The following is a 19,315-nucleotide window of genomic DNA, read 5'->3' as shown; positions in this document are numbered from 1 at the left end:
ATCTTAGCAAAGATTCTCTAAATGCCCTAGCCACCATTTGAGAGCCACCAGTTTAAAGAGAAAGGCATGGGGATAAGAAAGCAAAGAAAAAAAGAGGAACTGAGAACTTTGTCACAGACCACAGAAAGGTCTGAAGCCACCTAAGTTTTGAAGGAATTGCATTGCAAAAGAAACCATGAGCCCTGATTGAAAAAGCCTTTGACTGTTTAAAGCTGAAGACAAGCCTTGGCCATGTTTCCACAAGCAGGAGGCAAGCTTTGAAGATTATACAGACCTTCCTTGGATGTGGCAATGTCACTTCTTGAGAGTCCCACCTGGAGCTGACTGGCTTGCACCAGAAGATGACATGAGTGAGAAATAAATCTTGACTTGGTTAAGCTATGGAGTTTTGGGGATTATTTGTACAACAGCTAGAATTATTTATCATCGATTAAGTCACATAGCTTTTTTTAAACACGATAAAATTAAAATGCTTAGCACAGTAGTAAGTTGGGAATTATTTATGATTGATTAAATCATATAGCTTTTTAAAAGCAAGATAAAATTAAAATGCTTAGCACAGTAGTAAGTTGGGAAGGGATAACTGGAGTGAAAAGTGGTCTTGGAAAGTAAAGGTCTTAGCTAACTTTTGACTTTAATTAAATAATCCCTAAGGTAACCACTCAAAGAATAAAAACAGAGAGGTTTGCAAACCAATAAAGGAGAAAAATGGAACAGGAAAAATAAACAGTCCAAAATAAACCAGGAATTGAGGAAGAGAGGGGGAGCCTGGGTAACTCAGTTGGTTAAGCATCTGCCTTCAGCTCATTTCATGATTCCAGGGTCTTGGGACCAAGCCCAGCAGGGAGCCTGCTTCTCCCTCTCCCTCTGTCTCCCCCACCACCACCGCTCATGCTCTCTCTCTCTCTCTCTAAATAAATAAATAAAATCTTAAAAAAATAATTGAAGAAGAGAGTACAAAAATACTAGGACAGATGAAGCAAATAGAACCCCCAAAATATAATGATAGACACAAATCCAAACATACCAGTATTCACAATAAAGTAAGTGGGCTAAATGTTTTGGTTAAAAGACAAAGATTGGATTGTCAGAAGTAAATAAGAATCCAAAATCTGACTGTATGCTATTTACAAGACTCATACAAAAATCCTAAAGGTATACAAAGGTCACAAGAAAAAGGATGGGTAAAGATACATCATGCAAATTCTATATCAAAAGAAAACAGGGTTATTTAATTAATAGGAGGCAGATGAGATTTTTTTTAAGGCAAAAAGCAGTTTTAGGGAGAAAGAAGGTCAATTCTTACTGATAAAAGTTTCACTTTACAGGAAAGATATAACAACTTAAAATATGTATGCATTTAATAACACAGCCTCAAGATAGAACCATAAGGAGAAACAGACCATGCCATAATCATAGTGGGAGATATTTTTATACACTACCATCTCAGTAATTGCTAGAACAGGCAGACAAAAATAATCAGGGATTTAGAATATTTGGACCACACAATGAACTTTCTTTACCCGATGGATATATGCAGAGTATTTTACTGTACAACTGCAGAAGACACCTTTTCAAGTGAATAAGGAACATTTTCAACATGCTGGGCCAAAAGAACATTACAATAAATTTCAAAACATTAAACATGCAGTGTATGTTCTCTGACTATAATACAATTAAGATAGAACTCGATGGCATAAAGATAACCAGAAATTAAAAACCATGCTTCTAATTAACCTTTGAGTCAAAGAAGAAATCAAATTTGAAATTAGAAAATATTTAGACCCAAACAATAAGGAAAATTCTACATATTAAAGCAGTTCTTAGAAGGAAAAGAAGTCTTCAATGAATATATTGGAAAGGAAAATAGGTTGAAAATTCCATCTTAAGAAGTTAGAAAAGCGTAAAATATGTAGGACGGAGGATATAATTAAGAAAAGTTGCAGGATTGCTTCAAATAGAAAACATCAATGAAGGAGAGGAGACCAATGAGCTAAAAGTTGGTTCTTTGAAAAGACTAATTAAATTGAGGACCTTTGGCAAGGCTAATAAGAACAAACGAGAGAAAACACAAATCAGCATTTTTAAAGAAAGAAAAGGGTAACATAAGTGCAGGTGATATAGACCCTTAAAATATAATGGCATAGCATACACGACTTTATGCCAAAAAACTTGAAAATTTAAATAAGGGAAATTTTTAGAAAAATATAACTTACCAAAACCAATTTGAGAAACAGAAAACCTGACTAGTTCCACAGCCAGTAAGAAAAATAAGTCAGTCATGAAAAATCTTGACCTCAAATAGCCTCATTGGTGAATTCTACTAACCCTATAAGGAATAAGTAATTCTAATCTTACCCAAAGACTGGGTGTAGAGGAAGAGGACTACTTCTCACCTCTTTTTATGGAAATTAGCACAACCTTGATACCAGATGCAAACACCTGGCAAGTGCAACATAGGAAGGAAAATTACAAGCCAAATATTACTCATCAATACAGATGAAAAAATTTTAAGCAAATTATAAGCAAACTGAATCTTCCATTGTATAAAAAAATGTATCATAATCAAGTTGGGTTCATCTGAGGAAGGCAAAGTTGATTTAACAGTAGAAAATCAATTAATGTAATTCACCACTTCAATGCATTAAAGGACAAAAATCATTTGATTATCTTAATACATGCAGGACAATTGTCTGATAAAATTAAACATCCATTCATGATGAATATTCTTAACAAAAGAGAACTTCCTAAACCGATAAGGTTTCTTTTTTATCTTAAAAAAAAATATTAGACTCGGTGAAATATTGAAAGCACTCTCTTTGAGATCAGGAAAACATCAGCAAGAATGTCTGCTATTAACACTTCCTTTCAACAGTATACTGGACATCCTAATCATCACAATAGTGTAGTTAAAAGAACCAAATGTTATAAGCATTAGAAAAAAAGAAACAAAACTCACTATTTGCATATGATATGATTGTGTTAAAAAATTTAAGAGATTATATGGATAAATCAGAATTAATAAGAAATTTCTGGATACAAAAGTACTAAGTAGCAAAATGTTAGCAAAAAAAAAAAAACACTCAGAAAAGGACATTTAAAAAGAGATTTCATTTATAATAGCATAATGAACTAGGGAATATTTAGGAATAAATCTAACAAAAGATGGAGAAAATTCCTTATGGAAAAAATTATAAAACTTTAGGGAGAGATTATACAACTATTGAAAGATTAAAAAAATGGAAAGTGTGTGTTTTCATAGGTCAGAAGACTACATAATGTAAAGGTTGCATTTCTTCCCAAATTGATGTATAAATTATTACAGTCCCAATAGAAAGAACAACAGTTTGTGTGTATGTGGGGGATGTAACTTGGCAAGTTGATTCTAAAATGAATATATGGAGGTACAGGGGCCAAGATATTCTTAAGAAGTAAAACAAGATGGGTTACTTGCCTTACAGACACAGATACCCTCAAAGTAATTGCAGTACTTAAGACATGTGGTATAGCTACAAGGACAGACCAGTGGATGCATGGAGCCAGGATTTCAACAGTGGGAAGTTAGGCAATGTACTTTGAGAGGGAGCAAAAAGCAAGAAAGAAGACACAGAATTTTCATTTCTTCCTTCTTTCCTTTTTTTCCTCCTTTCTTTCCTTCTTTCTTTCAGTCAGCAAGTGTTTATTGAGTTCCTACTATGTGCTGGGCTTTGGGATAGAATGGTAGACAGAGGGAATATTTGGCTTCAGTATTTGCTAGGGTTTTGCCAAATGCAAAAATGTGAAGGGCTAGAGCCAAAAGGTGGTTGAGTTTCTTTCAAGGGTATAGTAATACTGATGGAGCATGGTATCTTAGTCAGGTAATGAGAAATGGGGAGATGGTGGAGGAGGAGGACTAAAGGCCCCCAGGAAAGCATGGGGTTAGTGGCCGTAGTTAGGGAATGGTGAGATGAGCAGCATGTCAGGATCAGGAAGGTGGGGGTAGAGGGGCAGGTGCCTGGAGAATTCTGTAGGCCTAGGCTATGGAGTAAACCTGCCTATTTGTGGTTGTTTGAGAATACAGGCTTCATGGAATTGGCAAAAGAAGCATGTAGACTTGAAAACACCAAGCGTGTATTTCTCCAAGTGTGCCAAAAATGTTCATATTTTAGTAGGAAACTAACTTCAGGCCCTCCCAGGGCATAGGGAGTATGGAATCCTGCTCCCTCAAAGTTTGTGCATGGGTGTCTTACACGGACCATCAACTGGTGGCCTGCCTCTTGACATCGTTTTCTAGATATTTAGAGAAATCTGTCCTTCTAAAAATGTCCTTCTAAAAATCTGTCCTTCTAAAAATCTGTCCTTCTAAAACACTAAAAAAAGTGTTTTAATTCCTATCTTCTCAAGTTTCCAGGTTACAGGTAAAGGGCCCTGTAAGCCCACTATGCCTTTCTCTCCATAGGACAATGAAAGACATCATCTCAGACAGATGTCACTAACTGGTGGTCCATGACACAAATGTGTCCCAGGACGTGCTTCATTTTGGCTTTTAGAGTGCCTTTTTAAAAACTGGATTAGTAGCCAGTATTAGAATCTGGATTTCTTCTTTCTCATGAAAAGTTGCAAACTATGACAATGATGGATAGGGCCACCTCTTTGGCATAAGTCACCCTGGCTCCTATGTAAATGCCTCTCTCTGGAGTCATGCTCTGTGTTGGGTCTGCCTACCTGTGTACGTGGGACAAATATCCAGTGCCAAGATCTCTTGCTTGGCCAGCTTTATGTCATCACCTGCTTGATTCCTGCAGGCCTTTGAGTTTGCCACCCCACTGCAGGTAAACCAAGTCGGGGAGCTCAGTGCTGCTTTGCTGGCTCCCACAGGCCCCAAGCAGACTTTCTGGCCTAGAAGTAGACCTGATGAGATTGCTGGGCATTCTCTCCTTCACTCTGTCCTCTCTTTCCAAAGCTGGACACTGGACCCTATTTGGCACTGAGAGAATACTGAGGATGGTCATTAGCCCACGCTAACAAGCCATGCCATGTTATGTCAGGGGCTTAGCACTGTGCCTGACACATTGTCAGTGCTCAAGAAACAGTAGCTGCTATGATTATCATTGTTATTGTTATTTGATAAGAGAACAGGAGGGTGCAGATGAAGGGGCCCAGCCCCAGAAATGAGAAGGCATGCCCCCACTTTGAGTAAGTAGAAAGGATCAAGTCTCCAGCTTCCTGCACAGGGACAGGAGAGGAAGAGTTTGCTGGTTGGTAAGGTCCCCAAAGGACAGTATCTGTTCTGAGGGGTGTGGCTCCCTGAATGTGGAAGGAGTTTCCCCAAGTTGCCAAGACAGAACATTACCAAGCGGAATGTCCGCAGCACTGACAGGCTCCCCTTCTTGGCCGCACCCAGCTCTATCAGGCTCACAGTGACAATGATGCTGTCAAAGATGTTCCATCTCTTCTGGAAGTAATAGTAGGGGTCGAAGGCAATGATTTTGAAGACCATTTCAGCAGTAAAAAACACAGTAAAGACCTGTGGTTGGAAACAAGGATCCATCTCAGCAGGGTCTGTGGGGTCAGGGGGTAATAACAAATAGGGCAACGGGGAAATGTCTAGTTTAAAAATAAAATAACAAATAATTTGATTTTGTTTTTATTCATGTTCTATATACTCTGTGGGCTCTTGAAGGACTGGGGATGGGAACACTCAGCGTGACAGCATAGAGAAATCTCTGGACCAGTGCTTAGGTGACATGCATTAGAACCCATGCTTCAGTGTTTTCATAAGAATGGTGGTAGAGATGGGTAATCATTAGGATAATAATTATTATGTAATTATCTAAATGAGAAGTCAATCTGGTTCAGTTGTTTAAAGCCTTGGATTGTAGGGCAACACAGACCCAGATAAAAATCCAACTTAGCCATGTCCGAGCTTGTGAAAGCAGACACAAGTCAATTTCCTCATCTGTATAACGGGCATAAAATGAGATAATGCATATGCAATTCTCAGCAAAGGTCCTGGCCAATAGTAACTCATTAATAAATAATAGCTGTTAAACTAGAACAATAATAATAAATTCTAAGATTCTTTCAGCTCTGAGTGTCTTTAGTTTGTCTTAAACAGGACAGGATTCTGACACTGAGAGAGGTCAAGCCCAGGCTCAGGTCATGGGAAAAGTAGCAGGGAAGGGAGACAAGTAAGGAAGAAGGGTTGGGTGCTATTCTCCTTTGCTCTTAGCAAAGCCTCTCGCCAGCTTGGGAAACAGAGGTGGTTGCATCCCCTTTACACAAAAGGAAAGGCTGGGAGTTTAAGTGATCTGCCTAATACCACAGACTGCAACTGTGTAATTCAAAGAGCATGCACAGAGTGCCCTTTGTAGACAAGCGAGGCATGGGAGGGTAGCGCTGAGGTCCCGTGTCCTACTGAGACCTGGGTCAACTGGCTCCATCGTCATGGGCTGTACCATCTTGGGCAAGATACTCAATCTCTCTTAGTCTCAGTGCCCTCTTTGGGGCTGTGAGGGTGGTGATAGCCTCATAGCAATGTTGTGTCATAAAGATAACACTTACAAAGCACCAAACTCTGCCTGCCTTTCTTGCTTTCTTTTTAAAACATGGAACCATGCTCTGTCCCAACAGTAAAGGCCTTTTTCCTTTCTTGTTACAACTTCTCCAGCTATAAAATGAGAGTGTGGGCTTTGAGGTCTCTTCCATAAGACCCTCTGTGGTCTATGCTGACTTCTTGGAAATAAGCTCTTCCTTCTCTTTCCACTTCCCCTCTTCATATCAACTTTAAATAGAACGCGGCCTCTCAGCCCAGGTGCTGCCAAAACATAAGGCATGCTATGCTGGTTCCATAGTGTCCCAGGACCTGCTGGAATCCTCTTCACATCACTGGATTCTGGGAGAACGGGAGGTTTCTAGGGAAGAGTAGTCACATTTCCCCTGAGACCCTTCCTTCTACCTAAGTTTATAGCCTATGAGGAGTTGGAAGAGAGGGACGATCCTGGCAGACCAAACAGTCCACCTCTAGTGGGGTGGACTCTGCAGGGGACATGGAGGCAGGATCCCGACCTTGTTCGCTTCTGTTTACCATGTAGTGAAGTCCAGTATGGGTTTTATCTTATTAAAAGCAAATAATACTAAAAAGAAATAATGGAGGACAACTTAAAGTAGCATACTGTCCAAACCAGATACAAAAGAAAAGTTCTGACTCCCTGGTGCTTTTGTTACAACAGCAACATTTCCATGTTCCCTCCCTCCCATTGTCTTCCCCGCCCCACCCCCACTCTGTCTGCCCTTAAATGACATCGTTGAAAAACCATCACCATTGTGTTTTGCAGTCATAAAAGCAATAGAACTAGGAGGAAACTCTGCAAGTCCGTAGGCTGTCTTTAGATGGGGAAGTGACATTTATCCTAATTTCAACATAGAGGCAGCTGAGATCCAGAGAATTCAAGGGCCTGACCTAAGTTCTCTAAAGAGGGAGCTAGCTGCCCTTCAGTCAGGACTCTCTAGGTCCATTTCCTTGCGCTGGTTTGTCCAAAAGCAATTTGCACCAGCTCAGCCTGGCTCTCCAGACTTGACTTCCTGCTCTCAGTGCCACCACATGTCCAACACCACCCCTCTGCTCTCAGCTAGCTGTATCAACACTCCAATGAATGAAGGCACGCTGCTACCGCACCCAAAGCCTCCCCTCCATGACAGCTGGGCAAAGGCTGCCAGTGCACTCACAATGTTGCCTATGTGGAGCATGGCTTCGAAGGTGGTGCTCATGCCGTGGTGCTCCATGGCCATGAAGAGTGTGTTCACCACAATGCACAAGGTGATGGTGAGCTCTGCAAAAGGGTCCGTCACAATCCCAAAGAGAAGCGTCTTGAGCTTCACCCACGTGGGGCAGCACTCCCAGATCAGATACTTCTGAGCCAAGCTGGTCAAGCAGGGTGGGCACCTCCGTTCAGACTCCTCGAATTCTGTATCACAGATGTGGTTGATGACAGCTGTCAGCCATGCATCCCCTCAGACTCCCATCCCCTAGACCTTGTCAATACTAGTACCACTTGTGGTCTCCACCCCAGCACCCTGCTCTGATGACCATTTCCTACTTTCTGAGCTCCTTCAGTCCAGCAAGTGCAGTCCAATCTCTGTCCTCATTTAGTCCCCCAAAGCATGGACCCTACACTTTTTAATTGCCCATCACCTATGTCATGTTCTTAGTTCTCAGTTTACCGGGCTTAGATTTCACATCCACCCCTCTATATACCCCGTTGCAGACATGCTCAGTTCCCTTGCCCTTCTCCACTCCTCTTCTCCCTTGAACATGCAGACTCCTCTGCACCTACACCCAACCATGTAAACCTGGTTGTATAGAAAACTATATAGAAAAACTATACAACCATGCTGACTGGTCCCATCAGCAATTCATGAACCCCAGTTTGTCACAATCCAGAAATCCTGCTGTTTCTCCATTTCAGTCCACTTCTTCAGTCTTCCAGACTAACATTTCTCATTTCCTCTCTTTCCTCCAACCTCCCCCTATCTACTCTCTCTTTGCTGACCAGCTCCTTTTGATTTCCCTCAGAATATAGAACCACTCACAAAAGAACTTCCTCTTCATCCTTTCACTGAGTCTACAAGGAATCTACAAGTCCGTTCCCATGTTCTGTACCCTGCCCAGCACATGAGCTCACTCTACTCTTACCTGTGTACCTGCTCAAGGCCTGTGTCATCCCCTTTCTCTGCCCTCTAGACTATTCCCATCAGCACATGAACATGCTTTAAGTGTATCTCTTCAAAAGATCTCCCTGGAACCCTTGTTATTCTTCATCTACTGTCCCCTTAACAGCAAAATTCCTTGTAAGAGTTTTCTACACTTAACTTTCTCACTTCTGTTCCCTCCCTGACCCCTGGAATCAGGCTTTTACCTCTTCCACACTTAAATTATCAATTTCTAGTTATCCCCTTACTCTGCCTCTCACAGCATTGGACAGAATTTGTAATGCTGTCCTTGAAATCCCTTGTCTATCTTCCAAGACATCACAACCTCTCGGTTTTTCTCCAATATCAGTGACTGCTTCTTCTCAATTTAAGTTCCTGTCTCTTCTTTTCCTGCCTCTGAATGTTGGAGATCCAAGCATTCTTTCCTTGATATTTCTTTTTTTCTCTCTCTAGGTAATCTCAATCTTAAAAAACCTGTCACTATGCTATCTGCCCCCAGATTATATGTTGAGTTTCTGATCTTTTCCTTAAGTACCAGGCTCATCTCTAGCTGCTTCCACTAAATCTCCATGTGGATGGGTCCTCAACAGAGGGCAACTATATAGCTTTAGGTCTATCTATAAATTCCCCTGTAAGATATGCACTCTGCAGATATACCAGCCCATGTGGCAAGGAAAGATGATGTCCATTGTTTATAATAAGAATAATATAATAATAATAATAGAAACAACTGATAAAGTCCATTATGAAAAAAGATGAGACAGATTTATCTATGGAGATGAAAAAAAACCTTTATATATATGTGATGTGATGTGATGTGATGTGATGTGTGTGTGTGTATGTGTGTGTGTGAATGCATAGCATATTGCATGAAGGATACAAGAGAAACTGAGAGTGCACTAGGATACTGGGGAGCAGCAAGAAATCTTTAGTAGGAGAGAGACCTAGTTTGCATTGTATATGCATCTGTAGTATTTGAATTTTTTTTGCTATATATATTTTTTCAAAAGAAAGGAATTTATAGAAATAAATATATGCTCCCAAATTTTGCTGTTTTATTTTCCCATAAGTAAATTAAAAAATTGTGTGTAGTCAAATTTATCCACGTTGTTCTTTATGTTTTCTTGCTTTCATGCCTTGCATATAAGCTATTCTCATCACAAGATTTAAAAAAATACCTATACACATTTTCTTCTAGTTCTTTTGTAGCTTTACCTTTCCCTTAAAATTTTAGTGCATTTGGAGTTTATTTTGAGTAAGGATTAAGATATTGATCCAGTTTATTTTTTTCCAACCTCTGGTTATTTATTTATTTATTTATTTATTTATTTATTTTTTAAAGATTTTATTTATTTATTTGAGAGAGAGAGAATGAGAGACAACACATGAGAGGGGGGAGGGTCAGAGGCAGAAGCAGACTCCCTGCCGAGCAGGGAGCCCGATGCGGGACTCGATCCAGGGACTCCAGGATCATGACCTGAGCCGAAGGCAGTCGGTTAACCAACTGAGCCACCCAGGCGCCCCAACCTCTGGTTATTTACATCCACACTGTTTATTGCATAATATCTCATTTTCCAAAGAATTTGAAATTTCATTTTGGTCATAAGTTATTTCCATATATGCCCATATACTTTCATAAGCAAGTGTCCATTTCTCTTCCATAGATAAAACTATTTATTTTTACTATCACACTGCTGTAATGACTTACAATCTTTGTAAGCCTTAAAAATCTTCAAAACATTTTGTCAAATAAAGTAAAAAATTAACTGAGAAAAATAACTGTGGCTCATGTCATAGACAAAATGCTCATTTCATTAGTATGTAAGAACTCTTAAAAATCAATGAGAAAAAGATCAAACCAATAGAAAAATGATTAGACAGTTTCTAAAGGGAAAATTCAAGTGGTTTATAAATATTTGAAGACATTTCCAATAATACTCAAAATGAGGTAAATGCAAAATAAGAAGATATTATTTCATGGAACAGATTAACAAAGATAAAACAGTTTGATAATTGTGTTTGGGAGGATGTGGATTGAAAGCCAGTATCACCCATTGCTTGGGTGGGTGAAAGTTGATATATTTATGCAGAACATCCATTGTTGTTCAAAACTAAAAATGCTTACCCCCTATGACAAAGCAATTTCATTTTGAGGCATTTAACCTATAGTACATGTAGAAAGTGGTGTATTGACCGCAAAATTTACTTCCCATCAAGAAGGGAATGGCTAACTAAATTATGGTATGTCTATACAACATAATACTAACAGTTAGTGGAAAATATAAGGGTACTTATGTGGAATGGTTTTCAAAATATATTCAGAGAAAAAAATTATGGCACAGAATAGCATATATGATATGCTACCATTTGCAAGGGAGAAGAAAGACTATATATTTTTTGATTGAACATAATAGAATATTTTTGGGAGGAAACACAAAACAACTGGTTTGGACATTGTTTCTGGAGAGGAGGGTTGGATAGACAGAGGAATATTTCCCTTTTTTTATATGTCCTTTAGTATGTTTTAAATCCTGTATAACATATTGCCTATACAGGGGCACCTGGGTGGCTCAGTCATTAAGCGTCTGCCTTTGGCTCAGGTCATGATCCCAGGGTCCTGGGATCGAGCCCCGCATCGGGCTCCTTGCTCCACGGGAAGCCTGCTTCTCCCTCTCCCACTCCCCCTGCTTGTGTTCCCTCTCTCGCTGTGTCTCTCTCTGTCAAATAAATAAATAAAACCTTAAAAAAATTGCCTATTCAAACAAAAGTGTTCTAAATAAAAATTTGATAAGGAGATTTTATTTAAAATAATGGAGCAAAGAATGTGCTGCTCTTTCTACTTCCAGAAATCAACAAAAGCATCCAGGAGACTGAGAAATAGAAATGCAAATTCTTGGCAATGATTTTGTGGATTTGATACCAAAAGCAAGTCAACTAAGCAAATGTAAACACATAGAATGACATCAAACTAATAAGCTTCTGCACAGCGAAGCAAACCATCAACAAAAGGAAAAGGCAACTTATGGAATGAGAGAAAATATTTGCATGCCACTTATCTGATAAGGAGTTAATATCTAAAATACATAAATAACTCCTACAAATCAGTAGCAGAAAAACAAATAATCTGATTTTTAAATGGGCAAAGGAACTGAATAAACACTTTTTCCAAAGAAGATATACAAATGGCCAACAAGTACATGAAAAGGTGCTCACATCACGAATCAGCAGGGAAATGCAATTAAAAACACAATGAGATATAACTTTACACCTGTTAGAATGGCTGTCATCAAAAAGACAAGAGATAATAAGTGTTGGCAAGGATGTGGAGAAAAGGGAATCCTGTGCACCGCTGGAGGGGATGTAAATTGGTGCAGCCACTGTGGAAAACAGTATGGAGATTCCTTAAAACATTAAAAATAGAACTACCATGTGATCCAGCAATTCCACATCTGGGTATATCCAAAGGAAATGAACTCACTATCTCAAAGAAACATCTGCACTCCCCATGTTTATTGTTGCCTTATTCACAATAGCCAAGACATGGAAACAATCTAAGTGTCCATCAATAGATGAATGGATAAAGAAGATGAGAGACACACCCACCCACCCATACACACCCCTCCCCCCAACACGGGAATATTATTCAACCATGAGAAAGAAGGAAATCTTGGTGTTTGCCCTCAAACTTGAGGCATTATGCCAAGTGAAATAAGTCAGACAGAGCAAGGTAAATACTGATATTACATGGTATCCCTTCTATGTGGAATCTTAAAAAAAAAAAAGATGAATGTGTGAGGTGTGACAGATGTGTTCATTACCTAGATAGGGAAATCCTTCCACAATGTATCCATGTATCAAATCATCACAATGTACACTTTAAATATCTTACAGTTTTGTCAATTATTCTTCCAAAACTGAAAATAATAAATAAAAGAATGTGCTGCCCCTCTGCTTCCAGAAACCACTAAAGGCATCAAACCTGAGAAATAGAAATGCAAACTCTATTTTTGATGAAACTAGGAAACATCTGTAAAACTCAAATCATAAGTTCTGTGCAAAGGTTATCAAATATAGCACAGGTCAGTCAGAGTACAGGAGAATGCTCTGAAAGGACACTTGAGATGACAGATATGTAAACTGGCAAAGCATAGTTTTCTAAAGCAGTTGACACATCCTGGGGGCAAAATCAACAATCTCTAGTTGAAACAAAAGCAGGCACTTCCCTGGACCTATTTTGGCACTAAAAAGCGCAGGAAGCAGTGTTGCATGAGAAATCTTGCAGAGGCGCCATTATGGCAGGAAGCGCCTGTCTGTGAGGCAGGACAGGAAAAGACTCAGCCTTGTAAACAGCCTTCACATTGCTGATCTTGAATGTCTGGGGAGATACAGAGTCTAAGAGAATCATGCACTTGCTAGCTTGGAACATGATCACAGCTCTTCCCCTGAAAGAATCTCCTGCAGAAAGCTAATCCAGAAAGAAATTTCTTCCTTTCTTTCTGCTACAATTAGAGATGCCATTTCTCCTATTAATACTCTCCACTTGTGCATCCTCTCTTGCCATGTCAGGAATCTATTGAATATTCTCTCTCTTTCCTTTATCTTCAGTCTTTTTCATTCTCATAGACCCTCCCCATTAGCATGTAAATATACTTTTTTAAAACTCCATACAAGAAAATAAATAAGCAATGCTACTTACACCCTGGTGACGTTTTACTATTTCCTTCCCTTCACAGGCAAACTTTTGAAAAAGTTGTCTATATACAATATCTCCTTCTCCTCCCACCACACCTCCATTCTTCAACTCCTCCCCTACTCTGCCAATCCTCACTTCTTGGATCACCAAAGACATCCCTGTAACTAAAGCCCCTGGACTCTTTTTGGGCTTGATTTTACTTGATTTTTCTACAGCATTGCCTCTTTTGACTTTTCTATTCTTCCTGAAGGAATTCAGACCCCTGGGTCTGTGTAGTATTCTTCTGGGTCTTCTCCTATTTCTGAACATCCCTTCTCAGCTTTCTCTGCTGGCTCTGTCTCTTCTGCTCAATCACTAAACATTATAGTTTCTTTAGAACTCTGTCCCAGGTCTTCTCTTCTTACTCAATTCCCTTGACATTTTATCCACTTGCACCTTTCCAAAATTACCATCTACATTCAAATAGCTTTCAAATATGTATTTCTAGGTCACCCTCATCTTCTAAGTTCTAGACCCATTTATTGCAAATCTGACTTCCCACTGGAAATCCTTACCTGAATGTCTCAAGGGTGCCTGAAACCCGCTATGTCCCAGACTCAATTTATGATCTTTCCTCTCATCTTGCCCCAATGAATCCCCCTAAAGTATTCCTTTTATGAGCTGTTGCACCAGTATCCCTTCAGTTGCTTATGCCAGAACCATGTGAACCACCAAGTCCTGAATCTTATGTCCCTTAGATAGCTCTTAATCCTCCCATTTCCCAACACTCCTACGGCTACCACCCCAAAGTCCAGGCATTGCCATCTCTCAGCTAGTTTCCTCCCAACTGGTTTCCTTGCCAACACTCTTCCCCTCTTAATTCCATTCTCTACACATATTCAGAGTAACCTTTACAAAATGCAAATGTAGCTCCCCTGCCTCCAATCCTTTAATGGCACCTCACTGCTTTTAGGATGAAGTCCAAAATCTTTAATTTGGTATAGGAAATTCTGTAGGTTTGGCCCTAGTCCATCTCTCCAGCCTTATTTTGAGCCCCTCTCCTCCTTGCTCTCTGTGTTCCCGCCACATCAGGATTTTTCATTTCTTCAAATATTATGCTCTCTTCTGCTTCAGAGATTTTGCTGTCCTTTCTGCTTGGAATACTTCCTCAACTCCAGGTAAACTTACCATATTTCCTTTAGCATCCTGAACTTCTCCTTCAAGACACTCAGCACCCTGGTAATAACTTGTTCCAAGTCCCTCTCTCCCACTCAGCATGAGGGCAGAAACTGGGTTGTACTTACTGTTGTGCTCCTGCTTCTGGTCTTCTGGTCTGGACAACTGCCAAGTCTTAGCTTGTGTGCCAAGCATAGATGGTTCACGTGCCCTGAGCTCAGTGAATTGCCAAGTTCTTATTGGCTTGAGCCAAACTTTCTCAGGCACAATCACTCCCAAAGAGGTGGTCTCTGTAAATCCTATCACAACTCAGACAGTGCCAAGCACCCTTCATGTACTCTGTGAGTGTCGTGGGTATTATGTCCAACCAGAGAAGATCAGAGGTCATCTGCCCTATGCTCAAACAACTTTGACCTCTTTGCCCTAATCTGAAGTTGTCTTTACCCATATTCTCTTAAAAATGTCAGTGTGTCTCCTGCTTTTCCTAGTCTATTCACACAGCATCTTCCTTGAGGGGAGTCTGTCCTACCTCAGGATATCTGACCATTCCTATTCTCTTCCTATTTATCAGTGCAGGTCATTATAATTAGCATCATCCCCAAATGTCACTTTTGTGTTTCACTCTCATTCACCATTCATTCAACAACTGTCTGTTGAATGCCTACCATATGCCAAGCACTACTCTTCCAGGTACTGGAAATCTAACTGTGAGCAAAACAGACACATCTCTGCCCTCGTTTACAATTGAGTAAACAAGAATAGCTAACATCTGCTGAACATTTACTAAGTGCCCGTTGTGGTCTAAGCACTTTACTTATGCTAATTCACTTAATCCTCAAAAAACATTACAAGATAAATATATTTTCACTGTTTTACAGGTGAGGCAATTGAAGCATAGAGCAGTTAATAGAGCTCCAAAGTTGCACAGCTTACCCTATGTGGCAGAACCAAGATGCCAACCCAGGCAGTTTAGCTCCACTGTCTGTGTTCTTAACTATTATCCTCTGTTGTTTCTCATTGATTCTGAGACCTCTTTTGTTCTTACCTGAGTTGGGCTGTGTTTGGAACACTCATTTTTTTAATTCTTGTCTCATTCCTGCAAAATACATTGCATTTGCCATTCATCTGTCTAGAAGTCTCTCCCCTAGGTTCTCATAAGTCTGAATCCCTTACTTCATTCAGATTTCTGGTCTCCTTAGGGAGAATGGCCTTCTGCATCTACCTTATCTGAAATAGCCCCTCTGTAGTCCTCTATTCCCCATCTCCTTCCCTACTTTATTTTTTTCCTACTTCTTATCACTACCTGAATATCTACTTGTGTTTATTATCTGTATACCCTGGTCCCCAGAATGTAAATTCCATGTGTGCAGGCTTCTATCTTGTTCACCACTGAATTCCCAGCACCAGAATAATGCCAGACATATAGTAAGTGCTGAACAAATGCTTGTTGAATAGTAAATAAATGAAAAAAAAAAAAGGAGGGAGCTTGATAGTTTTGGGGGATAAATGAAAAAACAAGCTGTTTGTATTTAACATTAACTGTTTGATGGCTAATAGCAAAAAGAAAAAAGAATCCAAGCAACTCACCTGGCCAATAAAAATTCACAAGCATAGCAGCATAGTTACATTCTAAACAGCCATGAAAAATGCTAGGCATACAGACATTATTACAATGAAATGTGATTTTTAAATAATGACTAATGAGGGAAAATAATATGAGAGAATATGTATAATATGTACACACTGTTGTTACTGAAATGTGTACACATTTCACAAAAAAAACTCATGTATGCAAGAAATGTAACTTAAAGGTTTTCTCCCCCCATGAATGAATTCAATATATACTGCAAGTCCCCAACCTGGGGACCTTGTTTGAGTTAATTCAATGTCTGCTACTACTTCACCATCTTAAGTTGTGTCTGAGTTCTGGAGGGCCCAGGGTTCACCAACAGTGGAGTGTTGAGCTGGTCCTTGGTCATTGCCAAGTGTATTTTATGAGTCATCATAGTTCCCATGTGGTTTCTGGTGGGAGAGCTGCCCAGATGGCTGTTCCCTCTTTGCCTCTTACTCACTTCCTTCTCCAGCCCTCAACGGGGGCAAGGTCATCATCCAGCTACTCTCCTGCCATGCGGGTCACAGGGCACTCTCTGGGGCTGCCTCAGGTCTTTTCTACCCAGGTGGATTATCTGCCCTCTCTACTGTACAGTTTCTGTGCCATGCTGGGTATGTGGGTCTTTTCCTAAGACTTGCTACCTCTCGCTTCACCTAGAAAGTAAAGCATAGATTGGTTCTGTTTTCAAATCCCTCAAACATCTTTTTTTTGTTTCTTTTTTTGTTTTGTCATGCTCTCCCTCACAGTTAGGATTCAGCCCAGGACTGGTGGGGGAGCACACAGAGAGCCCTTTCTTAGAAACACACCAGCATCCAAGCTTCCTCTCCTTCCTTTAGCCCAGTACATGTTAAATTTGTCTAGGGGAGGCAAGTAACTGGACAGGACAAAGGCCATATTTTCCATACCCTGAGGCAAAATAAAGGCTGGATAAGAAGACAGGCTTTATACTCAGGGTAAGGAGGATGCAGTCATGCTCTTTGGGAACTTGAGTGTCAGGTGGCTGTGAACCAGTGCCACTGTCTTCCTCCAGCTCCTGGTTTGGTGTAAGCAATTGGAACACATCTCTGAGGAGGCTAAGTGGATTCCCATTTGATTGATGGAGCCCTGAATTAACAAGAATTTAGTTAAATTGACTGATTAATTTACTTAAATTATCTTCCAATGCTCAGCATAATGGGGGCTTGAGACAAAAATTAAGTTATAACCATAAAAGTTACAACCATGAAAAATGACAGGATAATTCTGCTGTATTTGAAAATTAAGGACTGTAAAATTTCTTGCATACCTGAGGTAGCTTGAAATTCTATGGTGCCTGCCAGATCACTTTCTCAAATTTAGTTTTGTGAATACATATGAAGCAGATGTAAATTTGAACAAGAGATGAAACTAGGGCATTAAAAACTCATCAGATTCTATTGTTTTTGAAAAAATTGTCCATACTTCTAAAAAAACACATTGATAAAGGGTGATGGGACCAAGGGCATAAAAAGGAGCAGTATTTAGGATCCCAGGACACAGATGGGTGACATCTTTGACACAGGTTTGGGGCATCTCCTTTGCTGCTCAAATGCAGACTCATTGTAGCACAGTGGATGGATATTCCAATGAGTGGTACTTACCCTCGAGGACAGAGGTCATGATGCTGACAACACTCATTGCCCTTTGGGCTCGGAAAGGTTCATTCAAGTATTCAGCTGATAGGAAAGTCTTCTTCTGTCCTGCATCAAATGCCTGCTGGGACACAAACAGTCAGGATATTCCCCAAACTTAAAGTCATCAGTGGCAAATACAGGTCACTTAGCCTCTTATTGGCCAGTCTTGTGTGGTCACAAGTTGCCTGGTGAAGCTATGATCCTCTGCAGTTGTGCTTTGGGAAATGGGGCTGCTTCTTGAACTTGGGGTAAGAGCTTAGGCATGAAGACCAGGACACAGAGTTGGGGGTACAAGCAGAATCTAGGTTTGTAGCTAACTCTATAACCCAGGCTCACCTGAGACTCTGCAAACTCCTGCTTGAGGACAGGTCCCTGGGCACCAAGGTGGGGATGAGGGCTCTCTCAAGGGTTTCTACCCAAGGTAAGTGAGAGCTGCAGGAGCAGTGGACCAGGCAGTCATTCTAAGACTTTGTCTGCACTGTGCATACAGGTTCACAAAGACTTCCTCTCCAGGACAAGTTTTCTTGACCTCCTTTCTAATAGGCTCGTTTCCCTCCCCAGCATACAACCCAGTTCTAAACTCCTTTTCCTCACAGTCCTTTTCCTTCTGAGGGAATATTTGTGTGTCTTGATTCTCCAGTGTTAGTTATCTGACACAATCCTTTGAGCCTTCCTTCTTTAGGCCTTCACTGGAAGTTCCATCTGGGTTCCATTCCCCTAACTTTAGTCACACACTACCCTGGATATGGGAAGTCCGGGGCCCATAGCAGCTGATTTGGTGCTACACAACCATTCAGAATCCAAATCCGACAAGCATCTTTGAGCACCTGCCATAGGCAAAGCTCATAGGTATACAGTAGTAAGTGCCTTAATACATATATAGAACATTCAGAAAGTTTTCAACCATGAAGACTCAACAAGAGATGCTAGCAGCTATTGTTATTTGTCAGACACATGTGTATCAATGCAGGCACTTTATGATTCTATTTAACCCTTCAGCTATTTAGAAACCTTTTTAATGGGACACTTGGGCCTTGAAGAATTTAAGGAACTTGTTACAGGTGACTTGGCTGGTAAGTGGCACACCTGTGATTGAAACCCACATCCTTGTGACACAGAAGGGCTTAAAGAGTTAATCTTGCACTAGCCAAGTAATTTATGAATCAATGTCAGAATATCTAGGAGAGTGGTAATCTAGGGAGAAATTCTTGAATGAGGTATTTTCTAGAGTGTTAAAGCACCTCTTTGTGTTGGTGATTCTCCTTTGGCTTCTGGAGACCCACTCTCCACCTTCTCTACTCTGCTCTGTGCCTGCGGAGGGTGGTCTGTACAAGCAGCATCACCCTCACCATCCTGTCCTGGTCAGGCTCGGCCAATGAGAGGCACAGACAGAAGATCAGAGTCTGGAAGGAGAGAGGAGTAGGCTGTCACCTGGTTTCTTCCCTGCTAGGCTGTGGCTGGGTCATGGCTGTGGTCTTCCACCTGGCTCACAAGTTCTGTTGGGCCACCCAG

At 40.5% G+C, this 19,315-nt stretch overlaps 1 protein-coding gene across 3 annotated transcripts in view; it reads right to left on the bottom strand.

Annotated features, from left to right (window-relative positions):
- Positions 1-19,315, bottom strand: part of SCN10A (sodium voltage-gated channel alpha subunit 10) — a 92,435-nt gene that overhangs the window by 37,155 nt on the left and 35,965 nt on the right. For all 3 annotated transcript variants that reach the window (XM_078061249.1, XM_078061257.1, XM_078061258.1), the window contains 3 exons: positions 17,771-17,882; positions 7,708-7,946; positions 5,333-5,506 (listed from right to left, as the gene is read on the bottom strand). In XM_078061249.1, coding sequence (XP_077917375.1) covers positions 5,333-5,506; positions 7,708-7,946; positions 17,771-17,882 — 525 coding nt within the window. The remainder of the gene's footprint in view (positions 1-5,332; positions 5,507-7,707; positions 7,947-17,770; positions 17,883-19,315) is intronic.

The sequence above is a fragment of the Halichoerus grypus genome, chromosome 1 (assembly GCF_964656455.1).
Source record: "Halichoerus grypus chromosome 1, mHalGry1.hap1.1, whole genome shotgun sequence".
NCBI lineage: Eukaryota > Metazoa > Chordata > Mammalia > Carnivora > Phocidae > Halichoerus > Halichoerus grypus.
This window is presented reverse-complemented; position numbering and strand designations above follow the sequence as displayed.